General features: G+C 38.9%; 1 protein-coding gene across 1 annotated transcript in view; it reads right to left on the minus strand.

The window, feature by feature from the left end:
- Window positions 1-19,671, minus strand: part of LOC140464958 (collagen alpha-6(VI) chain-like) — a 182,206-nt gene that overhangs the window by 51,835 nt on the left and 110,700 nt on the right. The window contains exons 19-29 of the mRNA XM_072560629.1: window positions 13,822-13,967; window positions 13,302-13,394; window positions 11,230-11,283; window positions 10,757-10,828; window positions 10,635-10,661; window positions 10,479-10,523; window positions 10,343-10,396; window positions 9,333-9,395; window positions 6,108-6,173; window positions 1,952-2,005; window positions 101-136 (exon numbers count right to left, since the gene is read on the minus strand). Of these exons, the coding sequence (XP_072416730.1) occupies window positions 101-136; window positions 1,952-2,005; window positions 6,108-6,173; window positions 9,333-9,395; window positions 10,343-10,396; window positions 10,479-10,523; window positions 10,635-10,661; window positions 10,757-10,828; window positions 11,230-11,283; window positions 13,302-13,394; window positions 13,822-13,967 (710 nt within the window). The remainder of the gene's footprint in view (window positions 1-100; window positions 137-1,951; window positions 2,006-6,107; window positions 6,174-9,332; window positions 9,396-10,342; window positions 10,397-10,478; window positions 10,524-10,634; window positions 10,662-10,756; window positions 10,829-11,229; window positions 11,284-13,301; window positions 13,395-13,821; window positions 13,968-19,671) is intronic.

Genomic DNA, 19,671 nt, shown 5'->3' on the forward strand with positions numbered 1-19,671 from the left:
ACGTATTTAACAATTCTTGTTAACATCATGTGACAAAATACAAACAAAATCACATATGGATCAATTTTTGAACCATGTAAAATGTCAAGATCAAATTCACCTTAATGCCTAGCATTCCCCTTGGACCTTCTGGGCCCTAAAGAAAATTAAGAAAAACACATTAAGCTTATTTAATACGTAAAACAAAAACACATTAAGCTTATTTAATATGTAAAACAAAACACTTTGGCTGGGCAAGAGAAGTCGTTTCTCCTTGTCCCAGTAGAATCAGAGAGGGAATTCAACAGTGTGAAAAATAAGATGTTCAAGCAAAATGACTGTACAACAAGCAATCTGCAGTCACCAACTTATTGCCATCCTTCAATGACAAGTGTATTGAGGAGTAGGATAACATGATGAATAGGTTGCAGCCAGTGGCTTCCACTGAGTGAATAAACCAGAAAAAAAATGAAGCTTTTTTTAATCCTTGCTATCTGGTAAAGGGGTTGGCTGCTAGTTATTGAAGCTGCCCAAAGAAGGTGGCTCTGTGGTACAGTTGTAATCTGTGCCAGGAGGCCCGGGTTCAAATCCTGTTTACTTCAGATGCGTGTAATAACATCTCTGAGCTGGGTCATTAAAAGTATCCAGAAACTGCCCAATTTTCAGCCTATTATAGATGAATTGTTCTACTGATGTTGTGTTTTGCCGGATCACTTCCCACTCATTGAAGATAAGGAACTTACTGCCAAGCCCTTCAATCACTTTGCAATGTAACCAATATTAACTAAAGTTCTGACCTTCTTTGTTTGCACAAATGGACAGAAGTAAACATTTCTATAAAAGTACACAGATCTCTGGAAAACTGCAGCTGGGAAATTGAGAGAGTTTATTCTGTACTGTAAATGCCTGTAGTTCAAAGGGATTGAATCTTCTTGTAGTGCTCACTGGTAAGATTTTGTAGATGGGATCCATGGATCAATGGGATTCTTGATTATGCAAAGTTTCAATGAGACTCTGAATGTAGCATTGTACAGCAACATGGCTGACTGCTGGGATGGCTCGTTTGGAGTTCTGGACTGTACTTGTGTCTTAGACATTGAGGGATTTGTGACTTTCTGCTATTGGCAGCTTGATATCAGGGTTGACCTGTTGTAACTGCCCTCTGGGCAATTAGGATGGGCAATAAATGTTGGCCCAGCCAGTGACACCCTCATCCCATATATGAATGAAAGAAAACTAGATAGCAGAAATGAGAAAAACTCTTTGCAAAGTCTGGGATTCACGAGAAGAGAATCTCTGTCTTTATAAAAATTCATGTCGATGATTTTTTTTCTTTTGTTTCAGGTAAGTAGTGGTATGTATAAATGCAATTTATAGATGAAAGCAAGTTATTTGCTTCTTGATGCCAAAGTTATCTTGATTGCAACATGTGATACTTCTTCTCACCTGTGGACCTGTGATCAGGTTTTAGTGCATTAATCTTCACCGAGACATTAATAAGCTAAAATCCATTTTCTTCCCCACTTTTATATCATTAGTCTATTGTTCAAGGGGAACATGAAACAGGATCTAATCCTTGATCATTGGTTTCTTTCATGTTCTCTACAGTTTGGCAATTCTCGAGAGTCAAGTCCCGTTGTGTCCACCATGTATTCACTCCTCCACAGGATTCTTCCTCCATATCCTCTTGCCCTCTGTGGCTCTAATGTTCACTCACTCATGCTTTTCTGGGGTAAATCTACATACTGCATGTTTCACGCATTGTGCGTGTGTAGCCAACTATTTTCACTGTTCACAGAAAATCACTTATCATGACAATTTCCTAAAGCACTGTGTACACATCGTGGAAATTTATTGAATTTTTAACAAGGACGGGAGGAGTTTTGGCCCTGAGTTGTTCAGTTACTAGCCCATCCTTAACTGTTACATGAATACATATATCATTATCTCACTAAGGAGTAGATTCTCTTACGCGATTGCCTGGTGCACCGGCAAGTCCATTCTCACCAGGTTTTCCCGCCTCACCCTGAAAAATAAGGTTGCAGTGTTATTTGAGCTACATTCTAAAATCAGTATTCTCTCAGAATGTTATTCCAACAGGTGCCAACAGGAAGCTGAGATATTCTTTATTTTTTAAAATTGCATAAAATAAATTTGGTGTTCTTGGAACTTCAACTGGAACTGCTTCACAATCCCTAAAAAGACTACCTTTGTCAAAGCTGTATTTAGTTGCTGGTTGAACGTTTCATCAACTGCTTTTACTATATTCAGAACAAGTCAAACTGTGGAAAAGTTGCACAAGTAGATATAGAAGCAGCAATGGGCCATTCAGCCCATCGAGTCCGCTCTGCAATTCAATGAGATCATGGCTGATGTGATAATCACCAACTCCACTTTCCTGCCTTTTCCCTATAAGCTTTTATTTCCTTATTGATTATCTGTCTGTCTCACCCTTGAATATTCTCATTGATCCAGCCATCTGTGGTAAATAATTCCAATGATTCAGAACACTCAGAGAAGATGTATAAATGCAGATAATAACTATTTCACATCAATATTTGTCTCCCATTGAGTCATAACAGTATCTGCACAATTACAGGGCCTGTTGAGATTGGACAATGTCAGGCCCATATTAGACATATTTTCTCAAAGATACCACTTGTGTCTTTCTCACTTGCTAATCGCACCCTATAAATGTCTTTGTTCAAGAGTTTGTATAATCCGCTCCGAAATATCCTGATCAGATCAGAATGAGTAGCCACCTTTATATCTTATAATTATCTTGTCAGGAATAAAAACGTCTGGTAGTTAAGAATAAGACTTTCAACAATCTCTCGCCTGAACCAGAATCAAAAAATCCTTAGTGTGGAAATAGGCTAATTGGCCCAAAAAGTCCACACCAACCCTTGCAAGAGTAACCCACCCAGACCCATTCCTCTACATTTACCCCAATTAATGCCCTAACCTACACATCTCCAAACACTATGGGCAATTTAGCACAGCCAATTCACCTAACCTGCACATCTTTGGACTGTGGGAGGAAACTGGAGCATACACACTAAGAGTGGGGAGAATGTACAAACTTCACACAGACAGTCGCCCAAGGCTGGAATCAAACCTGGGTCCCTGATGCTGTGAGGCAGCATTGCTAACCACCGAGCCACCGTGCTGTCCACAGAATGTTGTGCATTTAACTTCCAGTCCAAAGATTTATGCATAGAATGTTAGCTGATTCTGGGGAAATACTGAAGCCTCTATTTTGAAAATAGTACAGGAGCTTCTTTTCCCCCTCCAACCATTTTAAGTTCATTCAGCAATTTACTAATGATGATCCCTTTCATTACACAGAAGAATACATTTGATGACTTTGCTGTCCAGGCACAGAGAAGTCTGCAGGAACTATTGTTGAAATTACAGATAAATCTCCACAGCACTGTCTGCTGTGATTCACTTGGTGTCTCTCTTAAAATATCTGTGGATTTAAGTCCCAGTCTGGAGGTGTACTCAGAACATCCCAGACTTCCACTTCAGTTCAGTGCTGAGATCGTCTGAGGCACAGTCCTGTGGTTAAATTGTTAAACTGAAGTCTTAGCTACCATCTCAAGTGAATATAAATTACTTTATGGTGTTATTTTCAAGATGAATGGGGAAGGTCACCCTCATTTCTTGACTAATATTAAAACCAATTATGTGGTTTCTAAGACATCGTTGATTGAGCACAAATTGACTTTTATTTTCCCAACATTCTAAAGGCGCTACACATCATTGGTTGTAAAGTACTTAGTGATGTTCTGAGATTGTGAACAATTCAATTTAAACTCAAATTTTTTTTATTCAGTGCCTGAAACTAGTCAACAAAACATTACTTTGCAAGGTCCAGAATGTTACAGCATTTTAATGAGCCTTCCTGCCATTTGCCTTGATTTCTCAATTATTTTGGTGTATTCTTATTGAACTCTTTGTTCTGTCATGACATGACATTACAGAGCCACTACTATTGACTGTGTAGAGTGGAATTTACAACATCTTGCTCTCAGGACAAGGATCCTCTTGGCCTGATGCACATAGACAAAACAAAAAGCTACAGGAAGTAGTGAATCATGTGTTCAAATCCTTGATTTGAGCGCTCAGTGGCTAATGCTTCACTCCATAAGTTTGAAGTCATAATTTTTTTAAAAATTTAAACAGTGCAACAAATTAAAGCCTAATGCCCATACAATAAGTGTCAATCTTATCACTGTCTGTCATCTTGCAATGATTGATGCAATGAGGAGCTGTATCATGTGAATAAGTTTGATAAATGTTTGTACAGAGTGATGTTGATTTTACTGACGCACTTACAGGAGCATAGTAGCTAGATACATTGTCCTGTTTTAAGCAAAAAAGTTACCTGAGCTACTGATTGGTTTTTAGTAACTACTCCAGCAAATGTAACTGTGGGTGTGCAGATTAAATTGGGTTTGGCTCTGTCTGTGCTAGCTGCGCCAATTTCTCTAGTTGGACAGGGGACTGGAAGGTGAACTGTCACTTGTGGATCCATTAAGGGGAACATCTCCAAAGATGTAAAGCCAAAGAAACCTGACAGATGGAGAGCTGGACCGAAGGTTGGTGGAGGCAGAGTAGTGATGGGAAACAAACAATGTTTTTAAAAGAAGTTGACCAATTTAAGTTTGAACATGATTTTGGGGCTTCCATGGCTCTCATTTTCCTACCCAAAATTCTTGATTATGTTGTGCTTGAACAATATATCCCCCCAACTTTCTGACTTTATTCATCATTCTCAGGAAGAGATATCACTGACAAAGTCACCTGTTCTTGCCCATCCTGGGTTGTCCTGAGAAGGTAACTGAGTGGCCACATTCAAGACACAACCCTGGAGTTTTGAAACAGGGGTCACACATAAGCAACATCCAACCATGGGAAAAGATTAAAACTTTGGTCAAGGAACTGGTTTTTAAGGAGCATCTTTAATGGTGCAGAGACAGGTAGAGACACAAATAAGTTTGGAAAGGGAATTCTAGAGCTAATAGCCTTGGTAACAAATGTCATGGCCACCAATAGTGAGAAAACAAAATGGGAGATGTACAAGAGGTCAGCTCAAGATAGAGAAGCAAAGATATCCTGGAAGGTTGTGAGACTAGTGGAGAATATAAAGAGTGAGGGACAAGGCCACAAAGGGACTTTAAACAAAATGAAAATTTTAAACTTATAGAATTGCTTGACTTGGAGTCAATGTCCACCAATGTGCAGATGGGTGATCCATGAGTAAATATTGGTATGGACATGGACAGCAGGTCTTTAAATGGCTTCAACATTACTGAGGATAGAACAGGGAGGAAGGCCAGGTTTAGAGATAACAGTCACAAAAGCACAAATGAGGGAGTTTCAGCAGATGAGCCAAAGCTGGGGCAGAGTAGGCAGTATTACAGAAGTGTAGAATGACCATCTTAGGGGGGTGTGAGTGGGTGGTCAGAAGATCCACTTAAATACCATGAGGAAAGAAAGGGATGTTCCCTTCATTGAAAGACACTGAAACAAAAAACATGGTTTCTGAAAAAATCTCTTATTTCCAGACATTTTCAAAAGGTCATGGTGGAGATTGAGCACACAATCTCTGGATTAATTAGTCTTTTAACTAACCATCCCAGTAACACAGCTACTATACTAGCATACACACTGTACTCCTTAACTCACTGTACGACCAATGTGTAGTTTAAATCATGATTTTGCTCAATAAAAGATACCAAATGATAACATGATGCACGATAAATATATAGCTGGAATTTAAGCAACCTGACAAGGGTCTCTTGCACCACTTGGAGAAGACCTGAGAGTTCTATGGTGGCATTAAGTGCCCTTTCTGATGATTAGAAGCCCATCATCAGGCTTAGTTGGGATTCAGGACTTTAACCAAGAACTACCATGCAATCAGAAACCAACAATTCCCCAACTGCTCGCCAGCACTGGGAATCGCATACAAGTTCCATCCACCCTGCAATTTAATCACCAATGGGTGACTCTTTTGCTGCTGGGAGCATGGCATGTGGCCCCTCCCTCAATTAGGTGGACATATTTGCTGCCACATAAAATCCAACCCAAGGAATAGCATAGAAAGTTGGTAAACATACCTGTAGTCCTGGATTTCCTTTGTTGCCTTTTTCACCTGTTGTGTTGATATTAATACCAGCACTGCCCTTAAATGAAAAGAGAGAAAAAAATTAAAAGTTTTTTAAAGTAAATTATTCCTTCCCCTCCTTCAAAAACAGGATCTAACATTAGACTTTCCCTCATTTTACAGATTTGGGCAAACCTGGTGCACACTTCCGGAATTTGCAGATTTTGCTCCTTAAGTGTTTGAGGTTTCCTTTTTTATTTAAATCTTATGATTGTTTCCTTTAAATAATAACAGAATAGAAATGACTTTTTCCATAGAGAACCAGCAGAACTAAAGTGAATTCTTGTTTTTTAGCAGACACATGCACATACAGAAAGTGGCATCGCATTTTTCAAATTCTTAAAAAAAGACATGTTTGAAATATTGAGTAGACGAACACAAAAACATCAAGAATTGGTGTGGGTTTCAGTGCTTTCACACTCTATTTCCCCCCCTTTTGCGTTTTGGTTTGAATTCAGGTCAAAGTAAATTAAAAATTAATCTTGTTTTTCCCTTGATTTCAATAGAAATTAAAAAGTGGGGACCTGAAATGTAGATGGCTGGATCAATAGATCTCAGTTTACACAGTCAACAACAATCAAGATTCCTTCTCATTGGGTTTACAGCCCTCTGGGCTCCTCTTTTTCCAACACCTCTTTCCACTGCAATTTTTCAGAGCAAAACAGTTCACTCTTTCTCACGTTCACCCTCCCATTTCAGTCAGTGAATAAAAAAAAAACTAACAAAAACAAATACAAGACTTTGGGACTGGACTTGATCCAGAATTATGAATCTTTAAGTATTCCAATGTGTTGTGATGTCAAATGGCCAATTAATTTGGTACATGATCAAGTTCTTTATGTTGCCATGTTCATGACAGAGAAGAGCTAAACACAAAGCCATTTCAATGACTGAGATTCATGAGACTTAATGTTACAGTGGACGAATACATTGGCTGCTTATCCTACTCTGTGTTCTGAGATACATAAGTATTAGTAATTAAGGCTAGTATTGATGTGAAACCTGATTGTTTATTGTTTACCATCACAGAACTCTACAAGAATTGTCTTATCAGGAAAGAATGTTTTCAGAATATATAGAGGAATATATGTTTTAGATTTGCCTTGCAGCCCAGCACCAGATAATACTTTGGCAAGTCCATGTTGCTGCTGGCTGAGCTCAATGAACTGAATTTTATTTCAGGTTTCAGGATCATGATGTCAGGATCAAGTATGGATCCAAAACCAAAACTTGCTGCCACTGGAGTGAGGCAACAATAATTTCCAGAGGCAGTCTCCTAGTTAGTTGTCTTGAAACTTGTTTCCTATGAAAAACAGGCTCCCAAAGGCCCAAGGCTAATTACAGGGAGGTAGCTATCGAACCTATCAGAGGAAGTGGGCATTGTTGAAACAGACCGCACTGTGCATTCTTGGGTTGAGAGCTCAGATATCCATTGGAGTGCTGAAACAACTGAACCCCAGGGAAATCATTACATAATTGGCAACTTTGGCTCTCTGATCTATTCTGTCAATTGAACAATAATTAGTTACATCAGATAAAGATATTTCAAGTGCTTGCTTCCTCTGTTTACAATACTTTAAAGGGCCTAGATAATTGGCACTTTTATTTGGCTGTAGTGAAAGGAGTTTTATTTTAAGGAAGTGGGGGGTTCGGGATGAATGCCCATTTTAAAAAACCTTTTAAACACATACTATTGGGCTCACGACTTCCATAGAATGGGCACAGAAGTGCCACACCTTGGCATGGAGGGTCTGAGGATCCTGGGACTGGATGCAGGGGCATTGTAAGGCAATGAGGACGATTGATGGCTCTCTCAACCAGACTACAGCTCACAACTTCTCAGAGCTACCAATGAATCTTTCAAAGCTGGACCGATTCTGTGAAAATTTTGGAAGACCTAAGTTGTGCCTGTTCTCACACTGGAGGCAACCTGGACCCTTACATTGCACTTCAGATGATTGGAAATCCTGGGAATCTTGAAACCAGGTCCCAATTACCATTTCATTCCTCCACAACTACATGAAAATCCAGTCCAGAAGATCAGAACAAACTAGTCTACAACTTTCAGTCCATTTTGTTGCACCGAATGCAGACTCCCAGAGATGAAATGAACTACAAGTCTATCCAATAATTTCTAGAACAACAACTTTTGACCTAACCCTTACAGGTGCTCCATGGGCAGGTCTTAGCGAGATAAGATTTCAATTCATTTCTCACAATGGCAAACACATGTTCTTGTAAAACAACAAAAGCAATGAGTTACTGCAAACAGGGAATGCTTCTCTGTTGATTAATTTATCACAATTTTTGAAAGCTGGGTCACAGAGACCCACCATGTCTGTCATTGTTGGAGTGAAGCTTCTTTAGTGTATCCGAGGCCAGTATGAGCCTCATTGTTTACACACTGCAGTACCGGGAATAAGCCCAAGATTTGGAGGTAGTTCCATGCAGTGCAACATAAATAGTTATGACATACATCGGATAACTTGCTGAAGTTCTTAATAGGAAAAGTGCAAGTTGATATCACATGGTATGGTTGATTTGCACCATGTCGTGGTACTGTCAGTCAACAGCAAACATTTGTACAAACAAAACTTTTCCTGAAATGTCATTAAGCTTGCAGAGTGGTTGAGGGGAATGTTTATGAGTCAGTACCGTTTCATCTATTAACAATGTCTTTTGGAAATTCAACTATATGTTGTTTTTGATTCCTGAATGTTCAATGAACCCTTAGAAAATAATGAACAATGGGACACCATATTACAGGGTGGACAATCCTTTATCCAAAATCTGAAAAAAAATCAGAAATCCAAAGTATTTTTTGTGAAGTTTTTTTTCTCATTAACAAGGTTGTTTGGCGTGCAAACAGTTAATACAATTCCACACCCACTCGACCCATGTCACTCAGATGTGACACAGTGGCGTAGTCCACCACTGGCAGGCATCAATCCTGCCTCAGAGCTAGTCATAATCACAGGTGGGTCTGCTGTTCGGTCTTTTTTTTATATATTTTACTATGAAAATGTCATTTAACCTTTCATCCGAAAAATTCCGAAATCCAAAGGACAGCTGGTCCCAAGCGTTTCAGAAAAAGGATTGTCGATTTGTATTCACAAAGTATCCATTCTGAGTTAAATAGGTTCCTCTGTGTCTCACAGGACCATATCATTTTACTTACAGGGTCTCCACGTAATCCAAGTAGACCACGCTCACCCATGTCTCCCTTCGAGCCTTTCTTACCCTAAGATAAAACGTTTGATTATTCCCATGAAGGCTGCAGTGTTAGAACATTACTTTGAAAAGTAACATTTCTTTGCAACTACCTTCCGCAGTAGTTAGATAAATATATCAAACTGCAATGTAATTTTGATAATTACATTGTTTTAAAGTTGAGGAATAGACTTTTACTGTAGTCATAAATGCAAAATAAAATCATATAATTCTACTATATACTCACTTGAATGCACTACTCGCATAAATCCCTACACAGTTATGCGGTTTCTCTATATAATGTCTTGATATTTTCTCATCAAGTGATGTCATGACGTGACTCTGGAGCATGTGGGACTTGAACACAAGCCTCCTAGCTTAGAGGTAGGGACACTACCACTGTGCCAAATAGCCTATTTTAAACTGGTGCCAATCCTTACTCAATGTTATATTTAATTACAAAGTAACACAGTTGATACATAAACTTCCTATCCCAGTTTTAGTCAGTGTCTGTTTATATAGGCCTGAGATATTTTCCTAATCAACCTGTCCAGATAAGTCATGACACACCTCTGGAGCAGGTGGGACTTGAATGCAGGATTCATGGCCCAAAGGTAGGGATACTACCACTGTACCACAAGAAGTAAATCTCCATTATGTAATGTCTTAGTCTATCATTGTCATACCATGTTACTACTAGAGTGACAACACTTTGTTAGAGCTTAAGATACAAAATCACACAGGCATAACAGTGTCTCTCCAGAGATTAATGACAACAATCAGTGAACTTTACTCTTCAGTAATGGGATTTCAAATAGCTTTCACTTTTTATGACTACTACTTAATTAAGAAAGGACAAATTAAATGCTGCACCTGAAAGTAAAATGAATGGAACAGTTTGAAAGATATGCAATGATTACAAGTTTCTTTGGGTCAAGTTTCATTTGAGTGTCAGGATATGCCAACAAAATATATTACCAGATATCCTGGCTTCCCATGTTCCCCAGCCTGTCCAGGCTCTCCAGCCTCTCCCTGTGAAAACACAATCTTGCATTAACACATGCACATAAAAGTGAAAAGTGAATTCTGACAACTTTCTATCCCCACCAATTACCTGCTCTCCTTGGATTCCATCAATACCGCAGGTCCCTTCGCTACCCTGTTACAGCAACGATATTGGGTATTAGCATAGTAGCAAAATCAGATGATAGATAACAGGAAATATTTGTGTGACACTGGAATGGAAGAGGAGTAAATAAACCAGTTTTACCTTCATTCCTCGATAACCTGACCTTCCCTGAAACATAATGCACAATTGTAAGAATATAATTAGCAAAAGTTGGAGCATGCTTTTGGTTGCTGATGTAAGAGATGAATTGAACAGTTACTTACCTTTCTGCCTCTGTAACCTTGGCATCCTGTGAATCCTTGAGTGCCAGTGATACCTGGTGGGCCTCTTGGTCCCTGTGAAATACAATAAAGCTTCACTTCCAGTGTAATGCAAGAAAGTTTACTTTGTACCCTGCACATTGTCTGCATCAGAATGTTGACTGGGACTGGCTGATTGATCCTGCAGCTTGAGTCCCATTGCTCCTAAGCTCCTTTTAATGTCAATAAAGGGAATGCAAGAATCCAGATTTGCTGTATGTTGCCAAAATATAAAAGTTGATCACATTTTATCGTACTAGCATCCTTTATAAGGGCAAAGGACTGATCAAAATATCATTAAACTGATAATGTTAGCCATTGTAGTGTCAGATAGTCCTGTTATCCCCAATCAATTAACATTGTAAACCAGAAGAACACAGATATAAATTAAAAGCCAATAAACTTCTCCACTATTGACGGAAAATAAGCTAGCTCACCATATCCCCTTCTAGTCCTGGAAAGCCAGTGGGTCCACGCTGGCCAGGATTTCCCTGCAATAATGACACATCCAAAAAGTAATTAATAACAATTATAAATGTAGGTTTTAATCTTAGAATGCAAAACAAACTGATGTTTCAATGCAAAAATACATTTTATATTGAGCTATAATTATCGAATTCATGGTTGGTGGTTTGAATATAATTTTAGTTTTAGCAATTAATTTTTTTGTGTTATGTTAAAGCATCAGAAAAGAGAAGGTAGAGTCACAAAACTATGGCTGAGTTTAAGTATCTGGAGAAACTGTAAATAAGGGATAATTGGCTTGAAGGTCAGTTTGAGAGAACACCAGAGCAGGCTATGTTGTCATTCAGAAGGGTAGAGATTAAAAACTCTTTCCAGTTTCAATTTGTCTGTCTGTTTGTTGGCAGAGATTTTTAGTTGCAAATTGGATCTCGTGGTTTGCAGCTCACTGAGAGATCTAGACAAAATAAAAAAAAAGAATAAAACTCTAAATTTATCACTGACGGCATGATAAGTGAGTGAGACTAACATCAGTATGAATTTTATGAGAAACTGAAGATGTAATGTTGTCCATTGTGGGGAGGCAATGGCCTGGTGGTACGATCTCTAGGGGTATTAATCCAGCGATGCAGGCAATGTTCTGGGGATCTGGGATTGAATGCTGCCAAGGCAGATGGTGGATTTTGAATTCAATTTAAAAAAGTCTGGAATTAAGAATCAAATGATGACCATGAATGCATTGTCAGAAAAAAAACCCATCTGGTCCAATCATGTCCTAGAGGGAAGGAAAGGGTCATCCTTGCCTGGTACGACCTAAATGTGACTCCAGACTCACAATATGGTTGACTCTTAACTGCCCTCTGGGCAATTAGGGGCGGGCAATAAATGCTAGCTTAGCCAGATAGACCCTTATCCTGTGAATGAATAAAGAAAAAAATATATGCCTCGTGTGTTTTATTGCAACAGAAAGTAACCAGCAGAATACTGTGAAAACATTGGAAACCTTATCAGAGTGAGGGACTACAGCTTCCACTATCGAAGTGTGGTAATGAATGTTTCAACTCTGATAGCTGAGAAAAATTCTTGAGTGTACAGTGGCACACTTGTGTACATCAGTACATCTTACAGAAAGAAAAAAACTTTAAGATTGATTCGTCTTATAAGGAAATTCTTGGGGAAATGGGAAGTAAATGTTTTGCATAACATTTCTGGAAACAAACCATTTTGTTAGAACAATAATTTTGACTCTGTTTAATTCTTATATCAATAATAAAGTTTGTGTGGTAGAAGAAAATGTGAAATCTTGTGCCAAATTTCTCTCATTAAAACAAGTATTCAAGTTTCTGTGTGAATGTTAAAATGGTTCCTCACTGGATCATAACAATTTTTATAAATTTCAGTAGTGTTTAAAGTTCTGATTTGGGGGTTTGTTGTGAAGTGAGGGGATCGAGTAGACTGGAAATGGGAAAAAATGTATTACTTAGCTCTGCTTTATGCCTGCTTATGTGTATCTTTAGCTGAGAAATCAGTGGTGGATGTGGACTTTCTGCCTCCCTTCTACACATCTAGGGGGAAAACGGCGATGGCAGAGACGGGAAACCCTTGGACAATATTCCGGATATTCTTTCCAAGTGTAAATGGTCCAACTACGGAAAACTAAGAGACGTCATCGATGCTGATGAAGTCCATGGGGAGGTTCTTTCATTTTAAAGTCATCTACTTTAGTGGAATTTAACTACTTTTCTTCAGATAAATGCTCTGTCGTTTCTATTGCAAGATGTTACTGTTAAAAGCTGAACTGTATGCAATGTCAAGACTGTAACTGACATTGTCCTTTGGAATGGTGTCTGATCCTGTTCCATTAACTACACTTAAAGCCTACTTTCAACACATTTCCAAATTGATGTGAGTTTGTTTGAATACGGAGGTCAAAACATTCATGTGAGATTCATTTCGAAAAGTGGCAATGTATGCAGATTTATATTCTATAATCCTTCAATTTAATGGGAGAAAATAGACATTGCATTTGCTTGTTTTTATATCTTACCGTATCCCCGTTTCTTCCAGCATCTCCGTACCCTCCTGTTTCTCCAGTGCAAATGCAATTTACATTACAGCATCGCTTTTCCGCAACTGCTCGCTTTGTTTTTTAAAAAAAATGGATAGAATTGTTAATTCAGTTGATACAATTTTAGAAAAGCATATGAATCCATTCATGATAATTAATGTTTTGAAACTTCACTGAGCAGCTGATTTTTCAACAGAATAAATTACTACTGATAGGACCGATATTATCATCAATCATTAAGACAATTAACTAAGATTGGGACTTCTTTGTCTGAAATTTCATTTTCTTACAGAAATTTATAAAGGCAAAGTTACCACAATCCTACTAGACCATAGGGACACTCTTCTCAATGGAGAGATAAAGACACAGCTGAGGCTCACTATGCTTCAGGTAAGGGAGAGGTTGAGAAGGAGAGTCGTTTGTGGTAACCTCAGCCCTTTTTTGCAGAACTCTACAGAATGTTGAACAATTATGTCTTCCCTTTCAAAAGGACACTTACAATCTTTTCCAGTAAGACACTTTCCATATTGTCAACTTGCATTGATAGATGGTCTTTGTACGCAAATCCAGTTCCAAACTCAATTTCATGTATTTCATTAGCATGTACAGCACCTTCCAGAGCCACTGGGATGAGTGCATGGACTCCTGGAATTACAAAATGTGCACTAATTATCATACTGCTATAGGTAGTATGAAGATGAAGTGTCTTACAGCTGCTATTAATCTACAAAAACAACTTTGTTGTAAGGGGTATAGAATATAAATGCAGGGAAGACAATAGGGACACTCTTTGGCGCAATTGTTCAGTGCACTGACAAGACCACATGTGGAGTAATGTGTACAGTTTTGATCTCTTTACTTAGGGAGGAGAATGCTTACAATCAGTTCCAAGAGGGTTAAGTAATTTGATTCCTGAGTGAAGGATGGCTGTTTTGACCAGTTTAAGATATTGAAGCAGCTCCACTCTTATTAACCCCTTCTTAATTGATTCTGATCTTTTTTAACACACAGCAATCATAGTTTAATTAAAATATTACTAATTACAGCATAATTGAAGAAACCAATTACCTGGTTCCCTTGAATGAAAGATTAATTTTATTCTCTTACTACCCTCAAACCCATAAATAATAAAATTGTGACATCAGTTGCAAAAAAACAGGTTGTAGGTTTAAACAGAAGGGGTGGAGAAAACACCTCTCATCCAGACATGAAAATGAAGGCCATTGCAGTTCATTTTTGTAAGAGTCCTTGACTTGTAAGAATGATCTGAATCCAGACTGCTTGGTGGTAGTCCTGTTTCTTCAGTATTGGTGAAGCTTGCTAGATCTCCTTGAATTCTCAATGAATAGTTATAAGCTGCATTTTCACCAGGCAGACTTGACAGTTGAGAGACAGAGAACAAGAGGTTTCCAGCTTCTTGTTGATATCAGTTCATATTTCTTTTTTGCTGTTCAAAAGCTGTTGCCTGAAATACAGTGCTTTTGTGAATTCTGGTGTTTAGCATCATTCATTTTTCAAACTGGCTGATCTGCAAGTGACTTCAGAAAGTTGCAAATCAACCAAGAAATATAGATTTGAGTTTCAATGTTTTTTTTAAGATGATGTTTATTTCATTTACAACAGATCATAGTTTACTGTCAGTTTCATGAGCTTGACTCAACCTGGCCAGGTTATCATAGCAGGCATTTTAGGTCAGTATTTGTCCTTTTCAGAAGTCACTTTAGCCTATGGAGATTGTAGTTATTAAAGTAAGCTGAAAGAAGACAATATTGACATCAAAATCCATTATCCAGCTGAGGATGTTGAATCAGCTACAGTCTTTTTAATCACCCTCTTAGGTGATTAGCACAATACCCAACATCCACAGTCCTTTGTCTTTTTATTTAAAATACCGGTAGCCCATGTTTACCATTTTCATAACATTATACAATGAGGAATGGTAGAACAGATTGAACCTCCAAAAAAAAAGGCCCAAAGAATGAGAAGTGATCTGATTAAAACATTTATGATTCCGAAAAGGTTTTATGGGTTAGATGCTGATAGGATGTTGCCTGTCTTGGGGGAAATCTAGAACTACCAGGAAATGTTTTTAAACAAAATGTGCTCTATTTATGGTGGAAGTTAAGAGGCATTTCTTTCTTTTAGATGGACATGAAACTTTGGAATTCTCTACCCAAGAGGAATACGTTGTCTAAGTCAGAGGATCTTTTCCAGGTTAAAACAGATTGATTTTTGAACTATAAGGAAGTCAAGACAGGAAAATGGTGTTGACAGCAAGAAGATCTGACTAGCTATGATTTTATTGCAAGGTGTTTTGAGGTTCTGTATGAGCCATTATAGTTCTTGTGTTGTTTTTCAGCTCAGTTGGCACTTAATAATCAAAAACATCACAAGCTACAGTATTTTCACTGTAAATCTACATTGACGGAGAGATAAGAAGATTTTAAATTTGGATTTTAAAGGCAAGTAGACATGAATAATCTAAATTTCTGTTGGCTAATTAAACTGACCATGTAGAAACTGATCAAACCTAAAGTCAGCCTGGAGAAGCAAAGCCCTTTTCTATTTTTCCTGATTAAGGTGGAGTAAGGAGTAATAAGAAGCAACAGAACTCCAACATTTACTCATTCCCTCTCTGAAATTACAGTGCAGGAATTAGACAGTGGGTCTCTGTTTTGTATGGCTCATTGCTACAGTCAGCAATGCCATTCTGTGTGTTAATTCTAACAACACACATTATAACAACTGTGTAAAATCATTTACTAAAAAGCTGACGATGGAAAAATTGCTGATGCACTGTTGTGCAGTGCAATGCTCTCCGATCAAACAAATGAAAGTAAATCTCAAATGCAATGATCAAAAATGTAGCATTTTGCTTCTGAGTTATTAATTGTTTTGATCATTACTCATCAACCAAGAGTTCCAGTGCCACATAGATTTCCATGTTATGGGTTCATTGTTGTGGATGTTCAAGTTGCGAAGTTGCAATGTGCCTTCCAAACCTGGTCACAGTAGGCAGGATCAACAGTACACTGGCAATGTGGAAGTGTTAGGAACGCAATTTTTAGCAGCTTTTGAATCCAGCTGATACACTTGCCTCCGACTCCCAGGTTTCCTTTGGCCTTGATAATGACAACGTGGACCTGTCTCAATGAGCTCTGCTTTTTAAGGAGACCGTGTGGGAGTCAGGATTGAAGTGTGGTGGAAGACACAAGGGATAAATGTCCAGGAATCTTTCTGGTAGAGTCTGAATGTGGATAGGCACCAGCAAGAACCTCTGGTGCATGCCAGGATGTGACAGCGTAGTCTGTAAGGACACCTAGGGAGATTGTCTTCCCTCTGGAGGCAAGGTGGGAGGCAGCCTCAGAAAACAAGCAAGTCTGGCTAGAGGTAGCGATAGATACATTTTTGTTAGGCAACAGAATCAAAGTTTATCGGGAGTAGATGCGAATGTGGAATTTGAAACATAAATTACATATTATCTTATCGCAAAGTAAATCAGGCTTAATTGTCTGAATTAATTCATTTATTTATTAATCTACTTAATTGTCTACTTCTGCTCCTATTTCATGTCTTATCTGCTAGCTAAAGAGGTCAGCAACAAGAGTGTGGTGTGTCACTGCTGGATACATAATCCAAGAAGTTTATTGAGCTGATCAGTGCAATAGTGTGACATGGCACCTTCAAATACCAACTCCTTACTCTTCCTTCCCTCATCTGCTCCTACATGCTACTCTTCAGACCAACATATTTGGTAGGTGTACCAATCTCTTTCTGAAGAGTCACTTGTTCACTTTGCCAGCATATCAACCACCAAGGGATTGCAATTGTTGCATAGCAACCTCCCCTACAGTAAACCTTCACAAATGCAATGTTAACATTGTCTAAGAAACATTTGAGAGCTCACACTTGTCTTTTCTTTCTTGTCGGAGAAAGGACCTCACAACATCAGATAAAGACTGAGAACAGGACTTCGGCATACAGTCATTGCCACCTTGAACGTCGCAGAGGACATGGCAATAGAGTTGGCGAGGTCTCAGAATAGCTGTCCGCTGGAGGAGAGTTAGGAGCATTAAACATAACACTACGTCATGGCATAAACATGATATCAGTAGCCACTGAAATGTGATAATCTGCAGAGTGATGACTTAACATACTCTTCCTTTATCAGTTTTAATTCAGAAGGACAGTAGAACTAGGAGCCATTCAGCTCATCAAGCAAGATCCACCATTTAATAAGACAATCACTGGGGCCTTTATAGCACTTTGCCACTTGTTACCTGTAACTTTTGATTGCTTTGTTGATCAAAAATCTGACTAATTCAGCCTTGAATAAATTCAGTGACCCAGTCTCCACTGCTGGATGAGCAAGCGAGGAGTAATGGCCCTCTGAGAAGAAGACATTGCTCACTACCTCCAAAAAACATTACCAGCCTGGAGGGTGAAGTCTCCTCAGTGGAGGTCATGTGGTGAATCAGACAGGAGCAGGTTTTGAAGCCAGTACAGCATGGGAGCATCTCTGTCAGAGGACATAGGGCATTCCAAATTCATTTCAGCCAGACAATGACCCGTCTCAGTGGCCAATGAGGAAGAGAACTATTCTGGACCAGCATCAGAACATGTACAACTTCAGTATAATTTTTCCAGAGGCATTGCTGTGTACCCTTAAAGAAATGCTGGAGCAGTCAGTCTCTACCATGAGAGTCATGATGCATCAAGCTATGCTGGTGCCAACATACATGGAAAGAGTGGAGTTAATGGCCATTGTCTTTTCCATAGGATGGGGGATTTCAAGATAAGGGAGTACACTTTTAAGGTGAGAAGAGAGAAATTTCACAAAGACATGAGGGACAAATGTTTTACACAAAGGATGGTTCGCATATGGAGTGAACTTCCTGAGGAAGTGATGAATATAGGAACAATTACCATATTTAAAAGACATTTGGATAAGTATATGAATAGGAAAGGGTTGAAGGGATATGGGCCAGGAGCTGGACAGATGGGACTAGTTTAATTTGGGATTATGTTTGGCATAGACTGATTGGACTGAAGGGTCTGTGTCCGTGCTATATGACTCTAAGATTCTAAATTGCAGGCTATCTACATGCTAGTCCTCACCAACCATACATTTAGCCTGTTAAATGAGATTACGCAAATGCCTCTGGGTTTAAAAATCTGATCACTAAAGTGCAGCAAACTGCACCCCAAATCTTGGATAACAGAGTAGAGTGAGTGAACCATAAGACGGCACAAGGAGAAAGACAATACAAAAGTGAGACCTCTGTTAAAAGCAGTTTTGAGCTTTCATACCCACCCTCCATTCACTCCAGGACAGAATCCCACATGCTGCCTTCTCTCCCAATGGTTTAGTCGCCCCTCCACAAGCGTAGGTAGGTCAGCTTCTAGCAGGATCTAAACAGTCTCGAAACTCCAGGGGCTTTTGTTAAAAAAAATTGAGAAATCTGACTTGGGATACAAGCCACCTACTTGTATCTGAAGATGCACGGGATGTGGCACTGAGGAACACCAGGAAAAGGAAGACAAAAGTTTGTAGTTGCACAGAAGTATGCAAGTGGGTCACGTTGTGATATATTGTCATTTCTGTGCAATGCTTATGACAAATAAACTTTATGGGAGAATTCCAGCATTTGCTTTTCCCTGTTTTTTGCCTGGCACTTTTAAAAGACATTTGAATAAGTACGTGCATAGGTAAGGTTTGGAAGGATATGGGCCAGGGCCAGGTCCAGGCAGGTGGGACTAGTCCAGTTTGGGATTATGTTTGACATGGACTGGTTAGACTGTTTCCATACTGTATGAATCTAAGACTCTATCCAAGTGGATCACACCATTATGCAGAATGTTTGACAAACTTAAACCTTCATTAGTTAGGGCACTGAGTCAAGAAGTTGGGAAATTATGTTGCAGTTGTAGAGGATGGTATTGAGGCTGCACTTGGAGTATTGTGTTCCGTTTTGGTCACCTTGCTTTGGAAGGAAGTTATTAAACTATAAAGAATGCAGAAAAAATTTACAAGGATGTTGCCAGGACTCAACGGTCTGCATTATAGGGAGAGGTTGGTCAAGCTAGGACCTTTTTCTTTACAGCGTAGGAGACTGAAGGGAGAACTTATAGAGGCATACAAGATTATGAGAGGCATGGATAGGGTGAATGCTCTCAGTATTTTTCCCAGGATTGGGGAATCAAGAACAAGAGGGCATCACTTTAAGGTGAGAGGGGAAAGAATAAAAGCGAACCTGAGGGGCAACGTTTTTTACAGAGAGAGTGGTACACATATGGAATGAGCTGCCAATGGAAGTGGTTGAGGTGGGTACATTAACAATATTTAAAA

This window comes from Chiloscyllium punctatum, chromosome 41 (assembly GCF_047496795.1).
Source record: "Chiloscyllium punctatum isolate Juve2018m chromosome 41, sChiPun1.3, whole genome shotgun sequence".
Classification (NCBI taxonomy): domain Eukaryota; kingdom Metazoa; phylum Chordata; class Chondrichthyes; order Orectolobiformes; family Hemiscylliidae; genus Chiloscyllium; species Chiloscyllium punctatum.